The sequence below is a fragment of the Pholis gunnellus genome (genome assembly GCF_910591455.1).
Source record: "Pholis gunnellus genome assembly, chromosome: 23".
In the NCBI taxonomy this organism is placed as follows: domain Eukaryota; kingdom Metazoa; phylum Chordata; class Actinopteri; order Perciformes; family Pholidae; genus Pholis; species Pholis gunnellus.
Window position 1 is genome coordinate 10,154,224 of NC_136550.1, and position 27,212 is coordinate 10,181,435.

A 27,212-nucleotide genomic window follows, 5' to 3' on the forward strand; every position below is an offset into this window, starting at 1 on the left:
AGTAGTCTCTGTTGCTGCCGACGGCAAGGTCAGAACTTGCAGTCCTTCGAAATAAAAAGAAGGAAGGCAGACATATTTCTCAGAATATGTTAAGGCCAGAAATGCTGCCGCTGACCGCCGCATCTTCCACGGCCACGTGAGTAATTATTTCCAGGAGGATAATTATCATGAAGCAAGTAGAGAAGATGATTCAGTAGCTGCCCACACAGGCCGACACCTCTGAGGTGGAACGTACAAAAAGAGTGTCCCTGACAAGAGGTTGAATGGGATGATTGTGGCTATTTGATGCCATTCAGTCTGGGAGAGACTGCAGTGGAAACCTTCAAGCGGGACCAATTTCCCTTCGTACCTTTACACGTATGTATTTTTTAGTTGAAAGATACTACGCTGTTCCTACCAAAACAGGATTCTGAAGCATTTCAGTCATGATTACGTTATTGTAACATTAGCAGCACTTGATAAATGTGTGCCAGAGAGTAGAGACGGCGCGCGTTTGAGTGTACTTGCAGTGCGTCCATTGCTGAGGGCCACTCCGCGTTCGCCTTCCGTAACCCTGAGAAAGATGGAACAAGGCAGTTTTGAGGAAGTGCTCCCACTTTCCTTTTGTTTGCGTGGAGCTATGATTTCTGCTCGCGCTGCACGTTGTCTAATCTTTATCTCCTTTGCCTAAGCTGAGTGATGTTTGGGATTTAAGCTGCACCGACTCTTGTAAGTGCAGCAACATCACCCGATGTGATCCCACTCGGCTCCTGGAGCCTCGGCATCTTTGAATCAGCGACTTGTGATTAGCCTCAATGTGTCTCCACTGAGTGCCATGTTAATGGTGCAGAATAAAGACGCATGAGGAAAACGCACGTCATACATGACGCTGTGTTCCAGCCCACTTATATAACATAGAGTGTCTTCCCGTTTAAACTCCATTCCCCAAGAGATGGTGTTACTAGCACAGGTGTACTACTTTTCACTAACCACTAAAACATTGCGTCACGTTAGCTCCGACTAACTTTGCATGAGTCTCAGACCGCCAAAATGTTTTTATTCTGTGTCGAGCACCCTATGTATTTGAGGGCCTTCCTGCAGCTTCATCTCTGCAAGGACACTGAGGATCCTAGCAGAGGTTTGGTGCTGAGCATAATGATTTTAGTCTTTGAACTCAAAGTACAGAGACAAGTAACGACATAGAAAACGGGCTCTTGGTTATCCATAGAGGGAAGAAATAGAGAAGCTTGTAAGATTTTCTTCTGGAGATTTTCACTTTAACACTGCTGGGTAAATAGTCAAATTCTACCAAAATACCACACGGACCCTCTCGGAGGTCTCGCGGCCGGCACTGCACTTACATCCTGAAAAGGAAAATATGATTTCTCCTCAAGGTTGTTGCTGCCAGATTGCTATCACTACATGCAAATCCTGTGAGGAAATAAAAACAAACGTAACCGATTCTCTCTGCACATCGCACATGAAGCCCACCGATTACTCCGGTCCCCCTGCCATCTTCCCTCAATGCCCTTACGTCCGCCAGCCAGAAAGCAGTGCTGCATGCTGGGTCGTGAAATGTCCAGGGGGCGGTCAGAGTAATGCGGTACATGCTCCTCAGGTTGAGGTGTGATGTGCATCACGCAGCAGAGGGAACAAAACAATGGCACCATCGACGGTACTGACCTGATAAATGGCTTCGTCTGGTGGTCACACTAGTGTCACACCAGGAGTTTAAATTATTCTGTTACCTGACTTCATTGTTTTGAACCCGTAATCAAAGCTGTGGGTTTTAAAATACTTGTGAGGACATTGACTGTATTTGTGCCTCCAGTGCAGCAAGGTTTCAAAAGATATACGGTTTTGTTCTGCTATGCGGCACCCATCTGGTTTCACACCATGTTTTTTTTTTTTTAATCTTTTAAAAGACAAACTTGAACTTTAGAAACCGTCTTTGCATGAAGAGGTTCTCTTTATGACCAGCATGGAGAGGAGGAATGATTAAAGCAACCGATTATTATACGATACACGCTTGCCCATACATACAGCGAAAAAGACAGGTTGAACAAAATGTAACATCGTTTAAGGAATGCACTGGTTTGTTTTAAAGCACCAAAACAAAATACGGCAGAACAAAGCTTCAGGCACAGCTCAGGGCTGGAATGAGTAAAACACAGATGGGGGGGGGGGGGGGATATCTCTACACCTTAATTTTCAGTAAAGCCCAAAGGAGAACTGCACACAGTCACGAGGGGGAGGAGTCCTGCCATCTTTATTACAGCAACAGTTTATGGCAACTCTGGCCTTTATTTGTGAGAATAGTCGCTGCCATGAAAATGGAGGCTGATCACATGAATTGGGTTTTTTTTTTCATTTTCTTTTTGTAAAATACACAAAGGTATCACAGTCTGGAAACGAAAAGCTGTTTAACAAGGTGCTTCGCACAGCAACTTTGTAAGGCGCATAGTCCTATCACCCAGCAGTTATTACATAACCAGATCCTACCTAACCCCCCCCCCCCCCCCTCATCTAAACATCACCGCTGCTTCTTCCCTTTAACTGCAGCTCACTTCTTTCATTTATTTCCTCTCTTGTGGGGATCGGAGTTAATCTGGTGCCAAGATACTCTGTAATCTGATCCAATTCCCTTTCAGGCTCGCAACACACACACACACACACACACACACACACACACACACACACACACACACAGACACAACCCTCATCCGACTCACTGTTGATACAACCGCAGAACAACACAAACACGCACTCAAACTCTCAAATAGATCAGCTTTCCGTGGTGCCACCTCTCTAATCCTTTTGCTGCGGGGAGCTGCCAAAGCAGCTGCGCTCACCTACCCGAGCGCACATCCTGTAGAAAACAGACAAACAGCAGTAATGCGCACGTATCGCATATGTGCCTAGGAGGCACACAAAACACATGTTCATAATGAACACAATCATGTGTGTGCCCACACACAGAGGCAGTCCCGTATGCGCCCACATGTTCGTATTCATCCCAGCTGTAATGGGGAAAGGAGCTTGACCGGAATCCCTCCATCTGTTTACACATTCATGTATTCATCCCTTCATCTCATATCTTCCCCAGGCTTTAAGTCCATCATTCATTTCTTTCCCCTCCTCAATCATGTTTTTCCACACTGGTCGCTTCTACCCGCTTGTGATTAAGATTCAGGTCATCCTACCTCCTCCTCTCCATATATCCCGTTTTCCCCACTCTTCCCGCTTCATTTTCATGCCAAAGGATTTGAGGATGCCTGGTTATCACATTTGTAATGGGGAAAACAAACATATTGCAAATACTGCAGGAAAAGAAGCCGGGGATACAAAGCCTGAAACAACACATTGTCGCGTATTGTTTTTATTCTGACGGGAGAGGTTTCACTCAAGAGGATCCTGCATTCAGACATTGAGACGGGATAAGACTCCCTCCTGAATCGATGCCTAAATTACCCCGCTTGTGCAAGTGTGGTCATTAGTATCACATGAGGCAGGCTTAATGGCTTCTCAATTTGGGGACCAGAACACCACAGCTTCGCTTAAAATGTGTTTGCAGCTGTGCGATAGTTAAATCACGCGAATCTACGCTCTCTCCCTTGTTGCTTAAGCTCACAAAGTGTCACAAAGTGTCACAAAGTGTCACAAAGTGTCACAAAGCACAGCACACATACGACTGAGGTGAGGACAGAAGAGCGTGCGCTGTATCTCATAATATGATTGACACACGGCTAAGTCTTATTGGAAGACGTCAGACTCTTTTGATAGATAGCAGATCTGCTCTGTTCTACTTCGATATTTCAACCAGCACCAAAGTGGCAGATTGACATAAGCAACATGGCCGTCCCCAGAGCCAATGCTACTAAGCACGGCTCGTAAAAATGAATTACTAAAGCTATAATAATCCCAATTATAGCGCCTCCTCAAGCGTCTCAAAAAGTTCTTATTCGTAGTGTAGCTTTGTTACGTTTACCTGTGGCCTGAGAGGTCAGAGGTCAGGCCCGGGGCCCCTCACTTGGAGGGATGCATCCTCACTCATTACACCACATAATACCAGCCGCCGTCTGTACATGTTCAGTAGCTCGCAAAAATGGTAACCCCGTCTGAGGTTACCCATATATTCCACAAATAAACCACTTCTTTCTGGTGGTGACAGCCACTCCCTTCTCCTCACTGCTCTCTGATCCTTCCCTTAGCTTGTCTCCCTTCAGATGTTTTCCCTCTCTTCCTCGACGCGGCTACATTTCAAAACAGTTTGCCGCCTCTTCCTTCCGTAAGTAGCAGTTGGCCTCTGCTCCACTTTCAACACTCTCTTCCTTCTCTACTTCCAGGTTTGACAAGCCTTCAGATAATAAGTCTGTTCATCTAGAAAATTAAAGAAAGTAAAACAAAAGAGTCAAGAGTAAAGGTCACGGATGGACAGATGGCAGAGCAGCGACGCATCGATGGGGCAGAGTGACAGAGATGAGGAAAGGTTGATGGTGAATGGAGCTGTAGGGGGGAAACGGAGACAAAGCGAGGAGCAGGAGATTGAGAGAAAGACATGGAGATAAATAGAGAATGACCGAGAGGCAAAATCAAAGTACATCTATATCTACCGCGAGGGAACCTGACGGCGTGTTTTGTAGCAAGCCTGCGGATGAATAATGACCGAAACGTGTGATGTAAGAGTGAAGAAAGGACGGCCGATAAGAAGCAGCCGAGTCGAAAAGGTGTAGAGCGGCGAACTGCAGACAAAGACCACAAGGAGTGTGTGTGTGACGCTGGTGGATTCATCGGTCTGTTTAACTAATGGATTCTGTCAGATTCCCGTTTGCTCACATGCTGAACATCAAAGATATCCAGAACTTGTACAAAATGTAAACATCTGATGATCTTTTTTTCATAAACTAATCTTACTCGAGACATGAAACTTTCCACAGATTGTATTTTCTTTATGCATAAGAGATAGTAATAGAGGTATAAATATAATAGGCTGCACTAAAGGCATGTATTTAACTTAATTTACCTTTATGCAACTGCATTCAGTGCAGTGACTGGGCAAAAAAAAAAAGAAAAGCTAGCACATTTATGTACCGAGGTGCACGTCTAATAGGAACTAAATAGAGGCGGATGTCATCTTTTCCTACTTGGAGATTACTTAAGGACGAAGAGCTAATCGGCCTACTTTTAAGAGGGCTGCTATAGAGCATCGGAATTGGCATAGAGCATCAGACAAAAAGTGTGTATGGCCATTAAAATGAATTTTAGATGCACTGATGGAGATTTGCAATAAACATTGTTGTGTGCCGCATCATTTCTGGGCTTTCAAGCCGCTATTTGCATGACAAACAAATCTGTAGCTGTAAGACAAACGTGCATGTGTGCGTGTGCGTGACACATCAGCAACGACATTAAAAAGAAAAAATATATAAATATATATTTATATATCGTTCAGTCGATTTTTCTCACATTACAGAGATCCTGGGGAACAAATGGAAGCTGCAAGGCCATCAGGCGGCAGCGTAATGGGAGTCGTACATAGTCTGGAAGCATTGCAGCCATAAAGCGTGCGCGCGCGCACACACACACACACACACACACACACACACACACACACACACACACACACACACACACACACACACACACACACACACACACACACACACACACACACACACACACACACACACACACACACACACACACACACACACACACACACACACACACACACACACACCGAGAGAAAAGGGAGAGCGACGGAGAGGCAGAGACAGATTTTAAATCAATACAGCCACAGAAGACACCTAACGGGAATTTACCGTCCACGTGTGGACAAACAGAATTGTGGGCTCATAAAATCTGATGTTTACTATCAATTAATTAGAAAAAAAAGAAGAGACATCAAGTCCAAAGTGCAGCCATAACTTTAGATGTACTGAAGGGACAGAAAGGAAGAAGCTTCCCAAAATAACACAGCGCAGGTCAGAGAAAGTTTCTGTGGGCTGATTCACCGTCAGCAAGGAGACTCAAACTGTCACATTTTATGACTTCAAATAAACTGCTATACGGTGGGAGTGTGTATATATATATATATATATATATATATATATATATGCGTGTGTAGGGTTGGTTCACATTGTAGGCCACATATTGTTGTATTTGTTCTACTTTTGCTTTACCTCCTTGGTCCCGTAACCTTTACCGTTCCTCCCGTGTTTCCAGTCTCTTTCTCCTCCTCATGTCCTCAACTTTGGCCTTTTATCAAATGTCACTGACAGCTGACTTGCATGTGTGAAAAATGTTGGTTTTATATCCCCGCAACCCCAAGCCTAAAAGGTCAAAAATATACCTTTTTTATGCTTGGAGACATTTAGGTCTATAGGGTATTATCGTCATAAAAAAAAAAAGAAATACAACCAATCTGCTGTTCAGGAAAAGTTGGGTGACATTATATTTTGTTTTATGGATTTTCTCCTCCAATGATTTAAAGCTGGAGACAACTAAAGAAGCACACTTATACGTCAAGTTTTACGGCTTGAAAATGTCTAGCAACTAGCTCCACCTTCCATATTTCATTCCTCATTGCCCTCTCTCTCACGTCTTCATGAGAGCACAGTGTTTTATAAGAGTCTTTGGGATTCTCTGCCCCTTTACTGCACAAGCCTCTCGCCCTCAGCCTCTATATCCCCCCCCCCCCCGATCTACTCCTCTCTATTCCTACACGATGTGGTGCTTTCATGCTGCTTTACCAGAGGCAAAGTGCCACTGTGGCCGCCCCACACTGTCCGGTTACATATAATTGTATTACAGTAATCAGATTTTATTGCTGTTACACTGCAGGTACCCTAAACAACACAAGCGTACTAAAAGGATTACAAACGCTTTCTGGTAAACTGTGAAAACAATCTCCGAAAATCACATTTAGATGTTGACAGTGGGCATTAAAGTAAGACTGTACAGCTGTGGAAGTCTAACTTTACTTCATTTTATGCACTCCGCGGGTTTTGTCGCTACCCTCTCCCTTGTTCTGGTACGAGCAGCTCACGGTGGCGGACGTTAGCTAACACCAGGAAGATATTGCTGTATAACCGACTGATTGCCACTAGCCTCAGAGCAAATCCAGTTATTTGATCAACCAAATACAAGATCCATAAAAAGCCACGCCAGTGAGGAGTACACACACAGCTGACTGCAACGCCTCAGCTCAGCCAACTGTGGCTTGTGTTCATTCACTCATATCTGTACTCTACCGAGTGCTCCATTCCAGTTGCATCCTCACGTCTAATAATTTCCACATTCGGGAATGCGGAGGCCATTCAAATGAAGTTTGCGATCGCTCCAACCATCAAGTGATCAAGACTCGGTGGTAAATAACATTTAAGAGAATAATCATTCCCAAACACGCTGCAGCCAAACGCTGATTTTGTTGAAAGTAAAAAACTTGAATGGAGTCGTGATATTGCATACAGTGATGAGCGTGTGGTGAATTCAAATAACCACACGAGCTGCCCTTCCCCATCGCCGACCCACGGTTCTTAAATCCCTCTTTTCACATCTTACTTAGGCCCCGCTTCATTTTAAGGCTCCCCCCCCTCTCTCCCCCGCTCCTCCCTGATATTTTATCCGCCTTTTCACCTCATCCACCCTCTCCTATTGCCCGCTCATCCCTCTTCCCATATCTCTCTTAATACAGGGCATTATTGCTCATTTTTTGGGTAAGTCGGCCAGTCATGCCTCCCCTTTCTTTTCCACTTTGCTTTCATTTCTCTCTCTCTCTGGCCCCTCTCGCCCTCATTCAACCAGTCGCTCTGTCAGCAGTTAATGGAAGCATAATGAGCTTGTTGTCTATGAAATGATGAGAAGCAGAAGTGAATACAGCTGCCTGATGATCAAAGAGCATCCAGAAGCACTCACAGCTGGACAAAGCCGGGGTGCATACATGCCTCTACACAAATACAAGCTATGACAACACACACACACACACACACACACACAAAAAACCCACGCACAGAGGTGTTGTCTACTGAATCACAGACGCACCTGAATCCATTCTCTGTGGAGGTAAACGATTAGTACCTTGGACCCAAAAATCAGGCCAAATGCTATTTTTTTTTCTTCCCGTGCTCACTCCAAACACACCTCCCTCCATCTCACTCCTTCCTCCATCTCGCCCCCGCCCTCCTTTATCTCCCCGTTTCACTCCCTCGTTCTCACTCCTGCCAAAAGGTAGTCAGGGCAGAAATGGGTTTTTTCCGACTTCATAAGACTGCAGCGGCGCGCATGTGTCCACACACTGCTTGGCGTGTGTGTGCGTGTGTTTGTGTCAGACTAAGATTTGGATGTATTCTGAGCCAAGACACCCACACTGCAGCATTTGACACAGCCAGAGGGAGCAAAGAACTAGAGAGAGAGAGCGAGCGAGAGAGAGAGAACAGAGGACACACAAGGGAAGGAAAGAAAAAGAAAAAATACAAGGAGGGATGATTTTGTGTTTGTTCCTAATCATGCATGCGTGACCTGCATTTGTGCGCCTTGTGTCAATCCCTTTCTACGTGAGAATGTGTATTTTTGTCTTTTTTTTTACATGCATCTTTTAAAAAACACATCAGCATAGTGTATCCCGTATGTGTACACGTGATCATTTGTGTCGATATTCATGTTGTCGTGTGCCCACAGGCGAGCCCAGACCGAATGTACTTCCACGTCCTCGCTCTTTGTTAGAGCAGTTGAGGGATCACATGTTTATATCCGCATCATTGTCCCCGACACGTGTGCGTTTGTTTTGAACCCGTAGACAGCCAATCCGATGCAGAACAGAACTGAAATTCAATGAGGACTGGATTATATGACTGTAATCGTTATTTTTTCCAGATGTCGATATATGTTTATGTGATGTACAACATGCTTTTATGCATGTACACATTTTTAAAAAAAGGCCTCACTAAACAACTATTAGTTTTTCATTAGTTTGCTCAGTCATTAAGGGGATACCCCTTCCCATCACTCCACACATCAGAAAATAGTGTCAAAAAATCAATTATGGACATGAATTGGCTCGGAATGATAGATGAACAAACCTTCAGAATGTAGATTGGAATCAGTTTGGTTTATGTAAAGTACTGAAGTAGAGATTTCTGTCTCAGAGTCTGAGAAAAAACTCATTTTGAGGAAAACGGCCTTTAAGGATATTTATTGTAAAATGACACATTTTGTCGACACTTCAGGCGAATGGGGTAAAAAATGAACTAAAGATATCGTGAAACTTACTCAGTTCATTACTTACATTGGGACAATTACTTTTTGTATTAAAAATGTTGAGATTTTATGTTTAATATGCAAATCGTACTGAAAGTCTATAATGGTTTACAATTTAAATGATTTTTCCATATTCGTATCAATTGTTTTCCTTTTAGTTTTCACACAAAAATAAATCATCAAGAAGGCGTCTAATTAACAATCACGCACGTCATTTGGAACACATTTGCAGGCATAATATGTGTTAATTTGTTTTATCCACACTCTTTTTGAATTGAAATAGCTTGTTATGGAAAAATGTAGTTAGTTGTCCACCAAGATTAAAAGGAAATAAAATTTAAAAAAATGTTAAATTACATTTCAGAGTAAGAGCAAAACAGAAAGAACGAGAGAGTGGCTGATTGGATGGGAAAGATGGAGCGCTGATGAGTGTTGTGTGTGTGTGCAGACAGAGTGCCATTCAGACCGACACGGAGAGGGGAAACAAAAGAAAAGCAAGAGAAGGAAAGAGAAATAAGAGTGAACAAGTGATGGTAAACATAGAATAATACAGAGACGGTTACCTTAACACAGGTAAGAGAGAGAGGGTAAGAGAAAGACAAGAGGGGAGGGCAGAATGTGAAGTAAGTTGACTGAAGCCTTATCCCATGTGCATAATCAGGGAGCCACACTAAACAGGGAAAACTGCTGATGCCAGTGAGTCTGTGTGTGCGTGTGCGTGTGCGTGTGTGTCTAATCCAGTTTCATTAACAGCTTTTGCTGTCTTATACAACTTAAAAGGAGAGGTGAGGGAGGAGAGAGCAAGTGAGGGGGAGGAAGGGCATCTCCCATTCCTCTCTTCCTCCTCTTCGATGCAACATAAGCGTTGCCTGTTTTTTTCGGTTTCATTCACTCAGTGCTCACACTTTATGGTGAGAACAGAGAGAATGTGCTTCAGTGAACCGTTTGTTCAGTCAAAACGCACCAGAAGAAAAAAAAAGAGAAAAAAGTCCCGTCTTTCCAATTTAATTTCCCCATAGGCAAATTGTCTTTCTTCCATCGCTCCTCATCAGAGAGAGATCGCACTTTTCACTGCACGCTGCAGCACATTATGGCCGCCATTCTGCTGCTCGCGTTTGGAGGATTTCTCTGGAAAAATGTGTTCTTCGTGTCTTCTCTCAGTCCTCAGAGGGAAGAGCTGGCAGGAAGCAGGACCCGCGTGCACTACAGTACACGCAGCTAGATATACTTTACATCATTAGGATTCCTCACAGGGAATAATGTAGCGCGAGGTCGTCAGCGTTGCGAAAATGAGGCCTGACAGGGAATCAACACCCACAACGTGACGCTGATGATTTCATTACAAGCCACGGCGCAATTTAGAAGCCTTCTGCCAGAAAAGTAGCCCAGCGTGCACGTCAGTAGTCTGGGACTAATGTCTTTTGGGCAGAAGCCATCGCTCATTAATCCAATTAGAAATCTACAAAATGGACCGGACGCCCTGACGGCAGAGTTTAACGTCAAATTACGGGGTCACCGTGCTCGAAGAACAGATCTCAATATGAAGTATTCAGTAAAACAATGCAGCTACATTGCCAGCTCCTCGTGATTTAACTTCCGCAACTATATAAAATGAATGTTTATGTCTGACATCTGTGGATAAAGTGCAGCAGAAACTAAAATAAACTCCCCAAAAACTGCCACCGAGCCTCCCACCAGCAGCAGCACGTTTTATGATCCCTTTAAAACATTTCGCGTGAAAAGCGCAGGTTTGGCTCATTACATTTACAATGACTCCGTTTCATTAAGTCCGCCAGTAAAATTAACTTAAACGCAGCCGTTATTATTCACATCTGTGCGTTTCCTGACGTGAACGGGGTCTATAAGTAAGGTGCAGACAACAGAACAAAGCACGTGCCCCGTTTAAAGCACTTGAGTTTGTTTTTACCAAACTCTAAACGTGTTACTGCCGTCATTTGACCCGTGATTGCCTTTAGGGCCATTTCAACTTGCCATTTGCCAGTGTTGTCGCGCGGGTAATTGACACAACGTTCTCCCAATCATTTGTGTCTCCGACTGCCATCTGATGCGCTTTGATTGTTTAGACGGTCGTTTTGTAGGCGGGATGTCCTCAACCCCCCCCCCCGCTAGTTTTGATCTCACCTGCGTAAATGACGCACATCAGTTTGTTTTCTCGCCATTTCACATCGCTTTTTTTTCACAACACGGTGAATATGAAGCACAATCAAACAGAAAATAAAGATCTGGATCATTCCGCAGTTTGAGTACAGTTACCCTACTTCTGTACCGACCGCCGCTGTGACCGTATATTATTCATGAGCGTGCACTTCTCACTGTTCTCTGCTGCACAATGTGATACAAACAGTGCCCCGTGCTTGCTTGCTTGCTTGCTTGCTGCTCTCTCCCACCATTTTCCTCCTCCATCCCTCCACCTTTCCCTTGGCTCTAATTTCAGAGAGTACAGTTGGCTTGAGTCCCCTCCACCCCCCAGCTGGCAGAAATAATCAATACCTCCCCTCTCTCTTTTGTCTTTGCCTCACTTCCTTTTGTCTCAGTCCCTGCATCCTCTGACCACCTCACACTCTCTGTCTCCTATTACAATAAGAGCAGGTTCATCTCGTTATCCTTTCCTGCTCCCTCCGTCCATTTCTCTCTGCTTTACGTTCTATTCCTTTCTCATCCTCCATCTTTGCCTTCATCTTTGCCTCCCTTTTAGCTCGTCTCATACGGCTGCCTATCCCGCCCCAGGGGACTCCATCCCCAAGAAGCCTCATCTTAAAACTCACACACACATCACTCACACTTCTATACACTTTGATGAACTACACACGTTCATGGGCAGCACTGCCCATTTCAATATCACACTTGGTCGTGGGCTTGAGTCGACAAATGTGTGCAACACACACACACACACACACACACACACACACACACACACACACACACACACACACACACACACGGGCGCGAGGATTCTGCAGGCGTGAGGCTGCACGCCGCGGACGCTCAAAATAGCAGCCATCCAATCACCAAGCGCCAATGTCACCCTGAGATGCAAGGCTCCTGCACGACTTCATGCATCCGATATTACACACGCCCCGGGAAACATGTTGTTATTCTACATGCACACAGCTGACATGGATGGTATTCTTTAGACTGAAGACAATGCTTTTGTGCATGTGGTAATCACTTGATTTCCATGATGTGGAGATGTTGCACACCATGCTGCCCTAGGTGTCATTTTGGAGTGGGATTTAAGCGATGGACATATTATCAAAGTGACCAAGACGGCAGTCTTCTACCTGAGACATGTTCCCAAAGTTATGCAGTTCTTAATAAAGCATAATGCTTGAGAAATGGATTCATACGTTCATTACTGGCAGGTTGGACTATAGTAACGCCCTCTTCATTGGCCTACCGATAACAGGAAGACCGCCACCAGTTCAGAACCAAGACTTTGAACAAAGAGAGACCACATCATGCCTGTTTTAGCTCCCCAGTACTTTTACAGTTGCGTTTCAGGTTCTTTTACACACATACAAAGCCTTTAATGATACACCAGATTGATCAGATGTTTTAATTCCTAAATTAAATGGGGGGGGGGGGATGCTTATAGCTAATCTCCTCCTAGACTCTAGAACAGCCACATTAATATGCAAGCTCTGCTGACACTTCAAAAAACAACTGAAGACCTACTTATTCAGGCTAAGTTTTTATCTTTTTCTACTACTATCAAATCTACTTTTATTTCTCTGCCTTCTCATTGTTGCCTTTATTGCATTTTTATTAACTTTGTTTATTCTCTGCATTTGATTTATGTTGTGTGTTGCTTTTACTATCATACTTAAAAGCACCTTTAAACTGCATTTTATGTATGAAAGGCAGTACACAAATTAAGTTATTGCCATCATTTTTATTATTAGTATTATTAGTAGTAGTAGTCGTCGTAGTACACAACCTGAGTGTCGATACTGCCCAAATGGTGAAAAGATGACTCTGAACAAGATATCTTTGTTTCTGTAATTTGAGAAATACTTGATAGTTTTACCTCTTGGGGCCTTTAGAAATAATGCAAATTAATCAACCTGAGAATCAAACATCACTGGTACCACATGCAAAACAGTTTGGAAAGCAATGTGCTATTGGATTGGGTCTTTTCTTTTAATCTTAGATGATTTTGAATTGGTCTTCAAATGGTCCCGTCTGTCTACTTTGACGTTGTTGACCCTCCTATATTAATTGTAACAATAGATGACAAATGAGAACATATAAGTTGAGCAGCAGAGAAGACAAAGAGGAAAGGAGCCAACTGTAGGTTTAGACTCTAAAGAGAACAGAATATGAAAGAGGGACACGGCACAAAGAAGAACCACGGAAGGAAAGAGAACCGACAGGGAACAGATGGAGACAACGAAGACGAGAAGTCAAGATAAATAGTGAAGGGCTGAAAAACATGAGGCAAGAAAATACATTTTGAATTAGAGAAAGGAAAACTGACTGATTCATGAGCTTACTGGGAAAAGGAGAGGAACATTTTTTTTTTCATCTAGCCCATTTCCAAATGCTGGTTTTCATGATAGAATATTAAAATATGCTTTCAGGGCAAAAAGCGCTGCTGGCTTCGAAGTCAGAAATGGGAACACAAATACAGTTCATGAGTCTGGAAGTCGCAATAATGTTTACAGAACACGGACCACCTCCAGGGACCCAGTGTGTGTGTGTGTGTGTGTGTGTGTCCGTCCACTGCGAGCATGTCATCTCTGCACCCACCGTCGCCAAGGTGATTGACAGCAGAACTAATTTCACATTTATCACCCTTGGTGGATTGACAGATGTGTGTGTGTGTGTACACACACACACACACACACACACACACACACACACACACACACACACACACACACACACACACACACACACACACACACACACACACACACACACGTACGTCAGGCCGCAGACGCTTTCACGCAAATTTTAACACAAATTTATCTTAAACCAATATATGCACCCAGAGGAGAGACATCTCTTTCCTTTATTCACGTAAAACATTTGTTCCATGTTTTTCAAGTACTTCAAGGTCACAGGAAAGCACTTTGCATTAAAGGTTGGAGACACGTACGTCCAAAAATGTAAGCACTCAATTCACAACGTAATATTCAGTACTTTTTAGTACTTTTTGTGCGGCCAAACTATTGGCTAAACCAAACTGAATTGAGTTCTGTTCCACCAACATTAACTAAAAACTACAATGTCAAAAAAAAAAGTTATCAACCTTTACATTTGTGACACATTTATGAAGATCTACATCGCCAGTAAGAACGAAGGGGCTTAGCAGTGACGTGCATGTGCAGAGTGCTGATGAGTTGCAGACATATTAGGGTGCTTTGGAGTAGCAGCTCTCTCGGGGGGATGGTGGGAAAACGAGCCGGCAAAGGACTGAAAATGTACGACAAATTATTTCTACCCCGGTTCTCAAAAAAAAAAAGAAGAAGAAACACTCAACCACAAATGATGCTTCCCTTCAAATCATCAGGCGCACAGATTTTCAAATCTGTCTCCTGCTCCCCTCTCTCCATCTCACTCTTAAAACACAGCGGCAATAATTAGAATTTCATGCCCTCTGCCGCTCCGCTCGCTTCGCAGGAGCCCGAAAAAAGGGGAGAAGCGTCGCTTACTGGCCCAGCTTCAATGTTCTCTGCTAATTTCTGCCAAAAAGAACCCAAAACGGTAACGAAACGGAGTAGGTGAGGCTGCGTCACATGCAACGTCACATGCAACAAAGTCTCGACTGTCAGCGCTCCTCAGCCACACAAGTGGAAGAAGTGAATTCCTCCCTGTCTTAAGGTTAAACCCATAAATATGCCATGAAACAAAAATGGCAGACGGCGAGGCCTTGCTGACATTGAAGTCACCTATAAACACACACCTGCTTGTCTTTCCTCTCTCACACACACACACACACACACACAGAGAGAAACGTTGAGCCAATTAGACTGATGTCCACAGACGTCTACGGTGAGCTTACCTGCATGCTAAAACTAATAGTTAATGAGGTGTGCCTGTTATTCCAAGGTGTTCTCACTGCTAGTCTCATTTTGATGGCATCCGAAAACACGTTTTGTCCTTCAAACATGCGAACACACTGGTGCATCATCAAGCAGGTTCAAACCATTAAAAGAAGAACATCTATTGCATCAGCTCAAAAAGCTTCATCGCGTTGGATCACAGACTCACGTTTTCCGTTCTGCTTATAATCCTTCACGACAGCTAGCTTTGCCAAATCCCGATCATGATATAGCGGCTCGGACATTGGGCAGAAACTTGTTGCCAAACTGAAACATGAAGACAAATCCGAGATTCACTGGGAAAAAGCCCAACGTGTGTGTGAGGCAGTGAAACACAGGAAATAGATATGGCCAAAGGGTTGTATTACTGTATCTGGAGACTGGGATGGAGTATAAACAAAACCGTTTCCACAACAAAGGAAACCTCGAGAACCAACCAAACCAGAGTCACACCACCATATTAACAGGAACAGATCTAGCACTTACATGCATTTGCTTGATCTGGCCAAAAAAAAAAAAAAATGAAAAGAAAAAAAAAAATCTGCATAATCTGCTGCCATTATACGGTTTGTCTAATTACCACAGAAGGGTGAATAATTAACCAAATGAGCCAACTGACCCAAATGCATTATGCTTGCTGAAATGTACAGGGCTACGTCATGATGTAGCGCTTTAGATGTTATGCACACAAAATGAAAATAAAAGCAATTTGGGAAAAAAAAGAAACCTGTCCAACTGAAAAATATCTGAATATCATTGGGCAACCGACCACTAGACTGGACAACACAGGAAGTGGACAAGCTGGCCAACCCCCACAACAACTTCTAGTGCTTTAAAGTGTCCTTTGCTCCCAGGGTGGCATGAAACCTATTTCCCAGACATGCATCTTGAAACTCTCTGAAAAGAAAAAGGACCTGTGACCACCGTTTAATGGCACGTTATTATAAAAGTTGCAGCAGGCGGCTGGAGTTTTACAGCACAGACCTGCAATGGCATTGTGGGTAGTTTTTTGGCAAAATCTATGAAGTCAAACCTAGAAAGAAAATGTCCCAGTTTGAGGCTATCCCTAAATAAATAATTTTGGGCTGCATGATTTCCCCATTTGCTGTCCCCATTGTTTATACGTTAACAAGTGTTGGAGCCCTGAGAGTTTAATATAACGTCTGAGGCACGGTATTCTAGGTCTCTCTGGTTACATCATAGGCTCGTGCAGCATATGCGTTGGGAGGGTAAACCACAGCCCATGTGGGCACAGATGTTGCGTGCCTCATAAGCAGCATGGGCAACTTGTTGACGGTTAAGAAACGGGGATTTAGGCCTAAAGTGGGTACTCAACCTCACTTCCTGTCATCAAAACTAATGCTCACCAAGCAAAAACAAAGCACAGGGTGGGGAGGGGGGCTCTGCTAACTGCAGCTAAACCTCCGACGGACTGCTGCATTCAAACCTCCTCAAACACACTGCAGATGCAAAACTATGCGATACAACCGCTGCAAAGCAACACAGACATCAGAGGTATTAAGAAAGCAGACGTTATGGATGAATGAACAGGCAATGAGGCGCCCAATCAGTGGTCCAATCACCGATTATGAAAAGCTCACACTGCTATAGTGAGACGCGTCATTAATACAATTAATCAGGACTGGCTGTGTCGGTTAAATGAAATGCCAGCCATAGTTCTTTCTCCTGAAGACACGAGCACAACAAAGCAAAAGGCATGGCAGACAGAGGAGCGAGGAGAAACAAAGCCGTTTGCAAACGAGTATACAAACTCAGCTGTTTAAGCACACGAGTGGGCAGTTTGACAACACAGCGGATTTACCTGTGAGCTCTGAAAGCCACTTCTGAGCTCAAACCCTTTCAAGCGGGAGCTGAAGTAACTTCCTGCAGCCGTCGGTGTTGCCAGGCAACTTTGTTCTCTGGGACGCTCCATCAGGAAACGCTTCGGCCTGCAGCGAGTTCAAAGACTGCGCCGCTCCTCAGATGGAGGCTGCCGATAATGGAAGACGTGCGATACGAGCAGACGGGGAGATGACCGGCGGCGCTACGGGGCCGCCCGTTAGGACCACACGGCAGCCGAGAAACAGCAGGTGTGTGCGGGGGTGTAGGAGAAAGACGTTGCATATGTGGGGAAGATGCATCATCCAGTGTGTCTTTCTACTCACACTGAATATCTGTCTATGTGTACACACTAAATGTGGTATTTGTGTAGGTGCAGCGAAAGCAGGAGAGACTCTGTGTGCACACGTGACACATTATCGGTTTAATGTCCGCATCACTTTGCCGGTACATTCCAATGAGCTGCTGATTCAAATTAAAGAGCCTCTAATTGCACTGCAAATCGGACTGCACACACTTAGGTATCTGAGCGTCTTCACAAGAATAGCAAAGTGTGGGGAACTGGCCACCTTGGAGAGAACAACACGGCGTACTCGGTAATGTGTGCGTTTGTGTACGGTGAATAACCGCGGCACCGTCTCCATCACTTCCAATTCTATAAGGACCTCGGAACACATTAAAAATAGATGTCTCTCACTCTCACTGCGACAAACACACACACACACACACACACACACACACACACGCACACACACGCACGCACATGCGCACACGTTAATAATACCCAAATAAGTACCAAGGTTCAGCCCCGGCGTTGCTTAGGGAGCAGGTTTCAGTACCTGCAGTGAGAGCTGGGTTCAGCTCGGGAAGTGTGGACTGCCACAATGTGAAATGCAATCACAACACATAGCAGGGAAATGCAAGGACAAGAGGGAGGGCGGGGGGGGGGAGAGGGGGAGGACGGGGTGTCTGGAACAAGAAAAATGGAGGATGAGGCCGTGAGAAAGTGATAATCTGCAAATGCTGCAGGTTTGATCCTTCAGTTGTGTGTTCTTATAAATGTCTCTATGCACTATAATGGTACTGTATTTGTGAGCAGAGATGGGTACCGAAACTCGGCATTAAAGACCGGAGTATTGATAAGCACTGGAGTCATTTATCATCACACCGCAGCATCTCCTCTGCTCTGTGTCGGGGCTGAGCTCCTCCAATGTAAACATGTAGAAAAGCCAAATTTCAATCTGTATCGTCCGCAGTCTCTCATCCACCAAGGACAGCGCGCTAACCAATAGCCAACAAGCTAAAACAATAGCTGTCTAAATGTCGTCTAACTGTTTAGCAGGCTTGGCACATCTCTTAAAATGTGGCTAATTCTAGTAAACGTCTCTGCTGGCTGACACAAAGCAGCCCTCCTCTCTCTATCAGCGTTACCTGCAGGCGGTGAATCACATCAGCAGAGGGAGAAGGACACGATGAGGCTGATGCTGACTGATGTCTGTGTTCGTCATTCTTAATCAAAGAAGAACTCAGTGCTGTAATGTCATGATGTGATGTATTTTAGATGGTTTCCATTGAGATATGAATGACTTTATATGGGGACTTTGCTGTGGTAAACATGACTGTTGCTGCCCTAGAAATGAAAACGAACAGAATATTGAACAATAAAGAGAATCGATAAAATCCTAGTGATACCCATCCATGCTTGAGAGGACCAATCCGGTGCCAGAGATTCTGAGAGAGGCTGCTTTTACTGTTATTGCACAGATCTCATGGACTAATCTGCAATTTCACCAAAAAAAACAAAACACTTGTCAATTCAAAACTCACTATAACCGCTTCAATTGAGTCTGTACCTTGTTTATTGTCCTTACATAATTGTTGTTAATAATAAGACTATCATCATCTTCTTACTACTAATTACATGCGTCTATGATCATCTTTCTATCTATGAAATGATCTGTCGCAGGTAACTGCAAATACCGTCCATCCGTTGTTTTTCTCCCTCTTTGCATCGAGAGTCATTTCCCCTGTATTAAAGCAACGAGCTCGTAAAAGGTTGCTGTCCTATAGCAGCCTCTGTTAATCATCCTTTTGCTAATGCGGGTGCATTAAAAGTTGTGATAAATATTCTAATAATTGCAAACAAGGAGCTTCCATATGTTACCGATACAGGCAATTATGCCTAGTTTATACATGCGACACGTGAAGTAAACACTGAAATCGGACTACAAAGAGCTTGAAACTGAAATCAATTACTTAATCTTGAATTGAAGGTTTGGAAAATCGACCGAGGTCCTCTCAAGGACACTGAGCGGGGCGTGTGCGTGAGTGCGCGTGCGTGCTGTGCTCTTGTTAGTACCAGTCGTCCGCACATTGTCGTTTAAGGAACGACATTAAAATGTGCAGGGAAAAGTCATGGCAAGCTGCTGCCGCTCTTAAACAAAGTAAACTACTGAGGCGAAGTCGCATCATGAGTCTAGCATAAAGTTTCTGTCTCTCTCTCTCTCTCTCTCATATAACCGTGTCTCCATCAGTATCATCAAGGTCATTTTTTTAGCAAAGCACCATCCTCGTCTCCAGCCTCCTCTTCCCCGCTATCCATTCCTCAACTGGGCCATTACCTGAAAAGGCCATTACCTGAAATCTCCTCTGAGAGATGAGGCTTGACTTTTAAGTGATGCTGTCATACTGTAGTTGAGCCAACTTTTCGGCAATACTAAAGCCAGCCCGACTGTGATATAACTGTTTTCAGAAGGCTAAATACAAGGGGAGCTTTCACCACGCGGGGAATGTTTTTGCGTTTTTTTTTTTACCTAAGCGGAGTGCACAATTGGTGACAATAATCATAAAATTGGTCTCGACAGATGCACTCAAAAACTGTTCAAACACTCATTTCTAGAATTGCATTTACCGTCTGCACTGTTGACATCTATTTCCACCCATCTTTTAAATTGCATTTTCATTTTCACAGTTTTGCACAGCACTAATGTCCCCTTCATTTGAATCACAGGTAGACGGCGCATTAACATTCCTGCGGAGAATCCAGTTGTTTTGCAGACCGGTTACAGACTAGAGAAAATGAATCTCACCGGGGGGTTTGCTCAGACTTCCTACATGCTTGAGCGTCCTCACCAGAGAGGCTTTTTTACTCAGTTGCAGTGAGACTTTTTTCCTCGAATCTGACAACCTTTTTTTTAAACAAGTGGTCAAAACTCTACAACACTGCAAAGTCAACGTGCGGACACCTGCCTTGACACCTTAAGAGGAAACACTGCTTCCTAGTGAAAAAGCTTCCTCACCATCATGCCGCAGCCACATGAATATTTAAATACACAGCTATCCGTTTGTATGCTTCATGATTGAAAAGTAAGTAGGGGTTCTGTCCATTCATTCAGGACCTTTTTCAGTGCATCCTGAACCTTGGGGAAATGCCTGCATCACATTGAAATTAAGAAAAGAATGGCAGCAGAAATCACAAGCGCTTTGTGGCTGACTGGTATTGGCGTCAACACAAAAACACACTAACGTACCTGTTTGGCGAGGTTGACGGCGTCAGCGTGAAGTCGGTTCCTCAGATGAGGGTCCAGTTGGAAAGCAGGAGCAATCTCCACCACCTTCAAAACGACAGCATTCTAGTTATAATACACGAATAGATAGATGCACATATTTCAACACCTACACATGCTGCCCCTTGAACAGCTTTATTAACATGCGTTAGCCAGCTACCTGAAACCGATCAATCCTTGACCCGCCCGTCCAAACCCGTCGTATATTTACTAGTAAGCTTTGGAGAGAAACCTCTCTGACCCGCATCACTAATAGACAGTGTGTTAAAATACCCTGTATCACCTTCATTTAATGGATGTAATTCTTTGAGGGCTCCCTGCCATTAGTGACTGCAATGCAAACACAATTTGGAAAAATGGTCACCGAGTGCATTGGACTTTCTGTAGCAGAACATGATCCGTTATGTGCACCGGCTCTGTCTGCCATTTGGCACGAGGCGGGTCAAGCACAGGGGGATTATCAGAGTATGAGTATATATATATATATATATATATAGCAAACTATGAAAAATGTCTCCCAGTTTACTACTGATCCTTAAAACGGACAGTGAAAGCACCACAGGCTTACAGTTGGCTTCCAACTAACAATTAGTAAATACCATAATTTGTTTTCATTTTGCCTAAAGTAGCCATCAGTTTGATACAGCACGTGTCATGTTAGCTTCAGAAAAACAGATGGAGTGAATCATTTGAAGTGACATTCAGCCTTACATCGGCTGCTGGGTGGGCGGGGTCGGCCATGTTGGAGGCAGATCTGATTAATTCCACTGCATCCAACAAGTTAACCCATCCAAAGGAAATGACTGAATCCAGTTCAAAACAACGTGATCCGTGGCCGATTAAAAAAATATGTTATTTAAAAAATCACTAGAATTACATTAAGAGTTTTATCAAATCATATCCCCCCCCAAAAACCCCTCTCCAAGTATGAACAGCACTTCCAAGACATGGAGAAAAGCTAAAAATATCTGCGCTCTACCGTCCCTAATCTATTTCAACAGGCGACTATTCTTGTTTCTGAGATTCAAAAAGATCTTAGATTAAGGGCAAAGGCAGATTAAGTCTCACAGAATCAAAGAGCAGCAGCTCTGGCATGAACAGAGCCGCTAATATGATTATCATCTATAATTTGATTAAAACGGAAAGGAAGAAAGTGATGAAAACACATGATTGAAAGCGCTTTGAGGTGACAATACGTAATGAAATATTACACTTGTTAATCAACCTCCTCTGATGAAAGCATTGTCATATTGAGTGACTATTAGGTGACTATTTCAATTTTCCCTCTCGTCATTGTTATTTTTGACAATCGAATTTGATGCCGGAATAACTAGCCCGAAAGAAACTAGGACAAATAGCCCCAGCTAATGAATGACAATCAATTTGATATTATATGCTATTAAAAAAAAAGAAAGAGTTTTTGTTGATCCAAGTTAATTTGGTGGAATTTATGTAGCTGCTGCTCCCAATCACCCAGCATTAGCATTAAGCTAATTGTTATTGGTACATAATTCCCCCTGCTGCTCAGGATATCTATGATAGCCAGGGCCACCAGTGCCATAATAATCATCGCTATAATCAGGACTAGCATATTTATTAATGTGTTGCTTAATTGGCTTGTTTCCCTAAATATTAAAAAGGGAAATATAACACCCTGGCCTTTTGTGTATTCAGTAGACCGCCGTGCTCGAGGGTGCGATTCCTCCCTACGACCTTTGTTTAATCATCCACTTCCTGCTAATCTACGCAACACTGCAGCAATGCCATGAAGATACTCTGAAATAAACTCAAACATTAAATTCGATGAATTTTTTAAAAACGGGGACTTCACCTTTTGGTGCCGCCGCTGAATGGAGCAGTCTCTCTCGAAGAGGTGGACGACGTTACCGTACTTATCGCCTGGGGGGGGAGAGACAAAGAGAGAAGTGGGTGAGAAAATGACAATAACAAAAGAAAATGAAATAATGATATGGGGTGTTGAGAAAATGAGTGGTTGGATTTGAGTAAAATAGACATTTATTGGTGCTAAATTCACTCTAATACACGTCCAACCGATGGCCGCTTTAGAGCTCTGTCAACACAACTCAACCTGCACCTATTCACTCATGTGACGGCTCCAAACCAACCAATCTGTACGGAGCATGAAAAGACATATTAAGTGTGAAAAGACAGATGGTTCAATCTGCTACGGCCTGCAAGGCAACGTCCATGTGACGGACGGAGGCATAGTTGGGCTTCTTTTTGGTCGCATTCTTGCTAGCTGGACCACATGTACATCGTGTTTTAAAAAGCCACAGTTGAGGCTCCCTTCAACAGCCGACTTAAATGTCTTCAACTAGCACAGATTTTTCCCTTAAGTGCTTTAATGTGCCGGGAGTCCAGCAAAAGACTGGCCAGGAAAACGTGATACTGTCTTGTTGGGTCTGAACAATACAGAAGAACAACCCAAGTGGCAAATATAAACCACGCAAGTCCCATTTTTGACTTAATTGAAAACAGTGCCAGCACTACAGCCAAACACTATTTCTGTGCTGAATTTTGAATATGACAGCAGGGCAAAGTGATATTGCGAGTTAATGACACGTCTCTGCTTGCATTCTTTTCCCCTTTTAGTTTGTCGCGCTACAATTTAACGCTCAATCTAACATGCACCAAAATTGATATATAGTCAAACACGGATTGCGACCAAGAACCTATTAGACCCGCCTCACACAGTATGACCTGAAAGATCGCCGACATCACACTGTGTTTAAAAGGCCTAGAAGGAAAGAGAGGCTGAAGGAAAGTTGAGAGGAAACATAAAAGGCATAGGAGACTAAACGAGACAGTGGGAGGTTGAGAGAGGAACAAGAGAGAGGAGGGCAAAAAGAACAAGGGAAGATTTAAGGGGGGGGGGCTGGCAATGACACGGTTTAACAGGTAATTCACAAAATCCCTCACATGCCTTAAAGACAATAATTCCTCACAGTGACCACACACGGAGAACACTGAAACACGCACAGACGTAAACACACAACCCACAGACCGATGTATGCCCGATGAAGGTTTACAGTAATGCCCACCAGAACATGAACGCACATATACGCATTCACACGCACCGCACAGTAATGTTCAAAGTGCACATACACTTCCTGTAAGAGTCCGTGTTGAATTTCAGTTGTAGAATATTGAGCGGTAGTAGAGTTACGTTGGCTCTATGGAGGAGAAGTAATGTCTGGAGAATCCTCTGCTGGCTAATGAAGCTCGTTCACTCTCATTGTTCAGCCGTCTCTCTTCCTTCCTTTGCAATAGCGCAGAGTTCAAGGACTTCTACGCTTCCTTAATGAACTTGCATCAATTCACATAAACAAAAGAAACGGACGCATAGTTAGAAGCAAACACAAAAGCAAGTCGTAAATGCACTTACCGAGGATCTGTACTTCAATGTGTCTCGGCTTTTCAATAAACTTCTCAACAAACAGGGCTCCGTTCCCAAACGCCGCCAGGGCTTCAGAGTAGGCCCGCTGGTAATTCTCCTCAAGTTCCTGACAAACAGACGAGAAAAGAAATCCATACATGTCTGACTTAGTGCTGCTATGCAAGAAGCAAGAGAGTCAGAGCATTGGTGTGGTTTTGGTGCAGCACAGACGATATTTCAAGATCCTTTAAAATCTGGGCATAAGGTCAGTTAGTTTCATTTAGTATAACTTATATTTCCACATTTATTGTCCTATATTCCTTTCCCTTGTCATTCACATGTGATGTGCAGATGTCTGTTTGACACAAATGTTCACACCCCCCCTAAGGGAGCAAGATTCTACACGACATCTCTGGGATCTGGTTTTGGGAGGTCACGAGCGAGCACGCTGGGGGTCATGACACGATCTGTTTTTGTCAGTCTGTGACGTACGGCAAGCCCGTCCAGCCTCCTCTAGTGGGGGCCCGCGACGGGCCCCAGGAGAGAACACACAAGCCCATCTTCATCTGTCATCTCAGAGCCTTGAGAGAAGATGCTCTTGGAGGCAAAAAAACAAGCTTCTCGAATTCGGATCATATTGAAGGCCTCAAAATGGTGTAACTCATTAGATGCTGTACCGTGCATTCCACTCACAGGGGTCTATTCATTGGCTTACAGTAAATAATGATGATTTTGTATCATAATTCTAGGTCGATGAACACAGGAAGGGCACTCCAACAGCCCTCTGTGTATATTTAACTTTCAGAGATGCTACAGACGCCCGTCAACTGTGCAATCTTTCTCCCATCGTCTGGATTCATGATTGATACGAGTTTGCAAAGTGCTAACCTAAAACACAAACTAGTGTTTAGTTACATAAGCACTTGACAAAGTAGAACGTCTACAGTCGTCAGTTTACGGTCAGAAAACAATGGCTTCTACAACTGTTAAAAGAAATAACCCTCATAATGAAATGGCCATTTATAAAACTACACTTGCAACTTGCACTAAATTATACTGTAAGTGTTGGAGATGTAATTTAAAGTCGCACACCAAGCAAACTTGTCAAAGCACTGATGCAGCTCTACTTCTGTAAATGACTTTTTGAAAGACTAAAGTTCGCTGAATTCAATTTGCACTCCCCACACATCCGCTCGGTCCGTCTGTCAGCTTTGGCCACTGGAGCTCTGATACGTGCCGTTCTCTTGTTCTACTCTTTGGGAAAGCACATCACGTCAAACCCTAAACAAAAACAAAAAATCGGGCACTTTAATTACGCCTTGCTTATCAGTAAACATACACATCTCCACCTACAATATGTTGCGGCTAGTTAAGCTCACTCTGGTTATTCTGCATACAAATGACCCCACGAGCTGGCCTTAATGGAATACAAAGGCAACCTACGCATTGTTGCTCGGGGTACCAGCAGTGCAGAGAAACCTCTTCACAATTTCCCTCACATCGTATTAGCAGGAGCCGCCGAGGCCCCTGTGACTCAGCCGAACTACTAGAAATGTCAACAACTAATTAATTAGACCGGGGTACGACTCAGAAAAGGTCACGCTTTCAAATGGTTTGTTGACTTGTGAGGCTCAATGACTACAGTACAACACAGCTATTGCTTGCGTAGATCAGTGAGCACGGCTGAGTTTCCATATAGCGGGTTTTTTCGGAGCATTAGCACCTTTTTTTACAATTGTTTCAATGAGGAGAGAGCTTATGCGGCTGCCTGAAATAGCACTACATCCAGCGTGTTTTTCTGAGGAAATTACATTTTAAACAAATGTTAAATGACTGTGGTAATTTTTCTGTGATTTGCATGGTGACTTAGATATTATTTCAAAAAGAAAATGCAAGCCGCCATGAAGGATGAGGAGTCGGCGACGCTCCGTGTAGCTCTGATTCACCGCTGATCTGTGCCCTCTTCTATCCGATTGGACAATAAACCAGCTGCTTGCCGGAAAAGTTTGACATGGTCAAGCTTGAGAAGGCGACACAGGGGAAAGCTGAGCGCGGTCACGTGGGGCAGAGACCACCCCCCCAATCCAGTGCCTCCGCAGCAGCAGCTGCTGCTGGCACGAGTAGCAAAGCTGCCTCCAGGCCTCCGCTGAAGTAAACAGAGGTGAAAACTTCCTGGTGTCTTTGAGCCTGCGGCAGTTCATTTTCCCCTGTGAGACACATCTTTTTGAGACATTAAACCCCTGCTTGTGTATCGGTGTTCTGGGGAGATTTTCAGTTTTATTTCACTATTAATAATTTGCAATATTTTGTAATAGCAAATCCTAATTACCCTACCATTGAACCATGGAAGGTGAAATGGTATCGCCGGACCTGCTTGGCCCAGTTTTCCAATAACAATCACAGGTTAAGAGCGTTTTCCTCGAAGGTTTAACGTATTCAAACGTATATTTTGTTCACAAGCTTCTCCCAATACGCTACTTTATTTATCTGTAAGCAGTACGATTAGATACCCGCACACAGCACATTCCACATAGATGAAACAAGCATAATGAAAATTGTCGTGCATAATGTATGAGGTAGCCTCTAAAACAGTGTTTTTTTTTGTTTACAAGAGACCACGTGTGCCTTTCTCCTTCTTGCTCTTGTTTGAAGTAGATGCAGGACAAAAATGTAGAGCAAACCTGCAATCTGGAGGTGACAGATCGCACAGACTTTGGCCGCGTGTGAGTCAGCCATGAAATTGTTATTTCCATGAGAGACTTGCATCAGAAACCAGACATCATATAACCAAGACCTACATACGCAAACTATGACCAGCAAAAGAATAGGACGATATGGGAACTTAAAATTGAAGAAGCCGGTATCAAAAGTGTCATGTCGACCAGATAGAATTAATCCAATTTCATATTAGCGTCATTTAACAGCAAAACTAAATTATTGCTAGGTCAATTCTAGAGTAACATGACCCAAAAAGTCCAGTTTTGGCATTGGTGATGATGCTGTGCGGTCATCACTGTGACCGCTATTGTGACAGCCCATCATTGCTCATGGCCGAGAGGCGGGAGATGAGGAGGATGGTGGGTTTCCTCCCGACTGCTTTTCATC

General features: G+C 43.8%; 1 protein-coding gene across 1 annotated transcript in view; it reads right to left on the reverse strand.

The window, feature by feature from the left end:
• Positions 1–27,212, reverse strand: part of pcxb (pyruvate carboxylase b) — a 244,169-nt gene that overhangs the window by 201,077 nt on the left and 15,880 nt on the right. The window contains exons 7-9 of the mRNA XM_079185036.1: positions 24,117–24,234; positions 22,542–22,609; positions 20,675–20,758 (exon numbers count right to left, since the gene is read on the reverse strand). Of these exons, the coding sequence (XP_079041162.1) occupies positions 20,675–20,758; positions 22,542–22,609; positions 24,117–24,234 (270 nt within the window). The remainder of the gene's footprint in view (positions 1–20,674; positions 20,759–22,541; positions 22,610–24,116; positions 24,235–27,212) is intronic.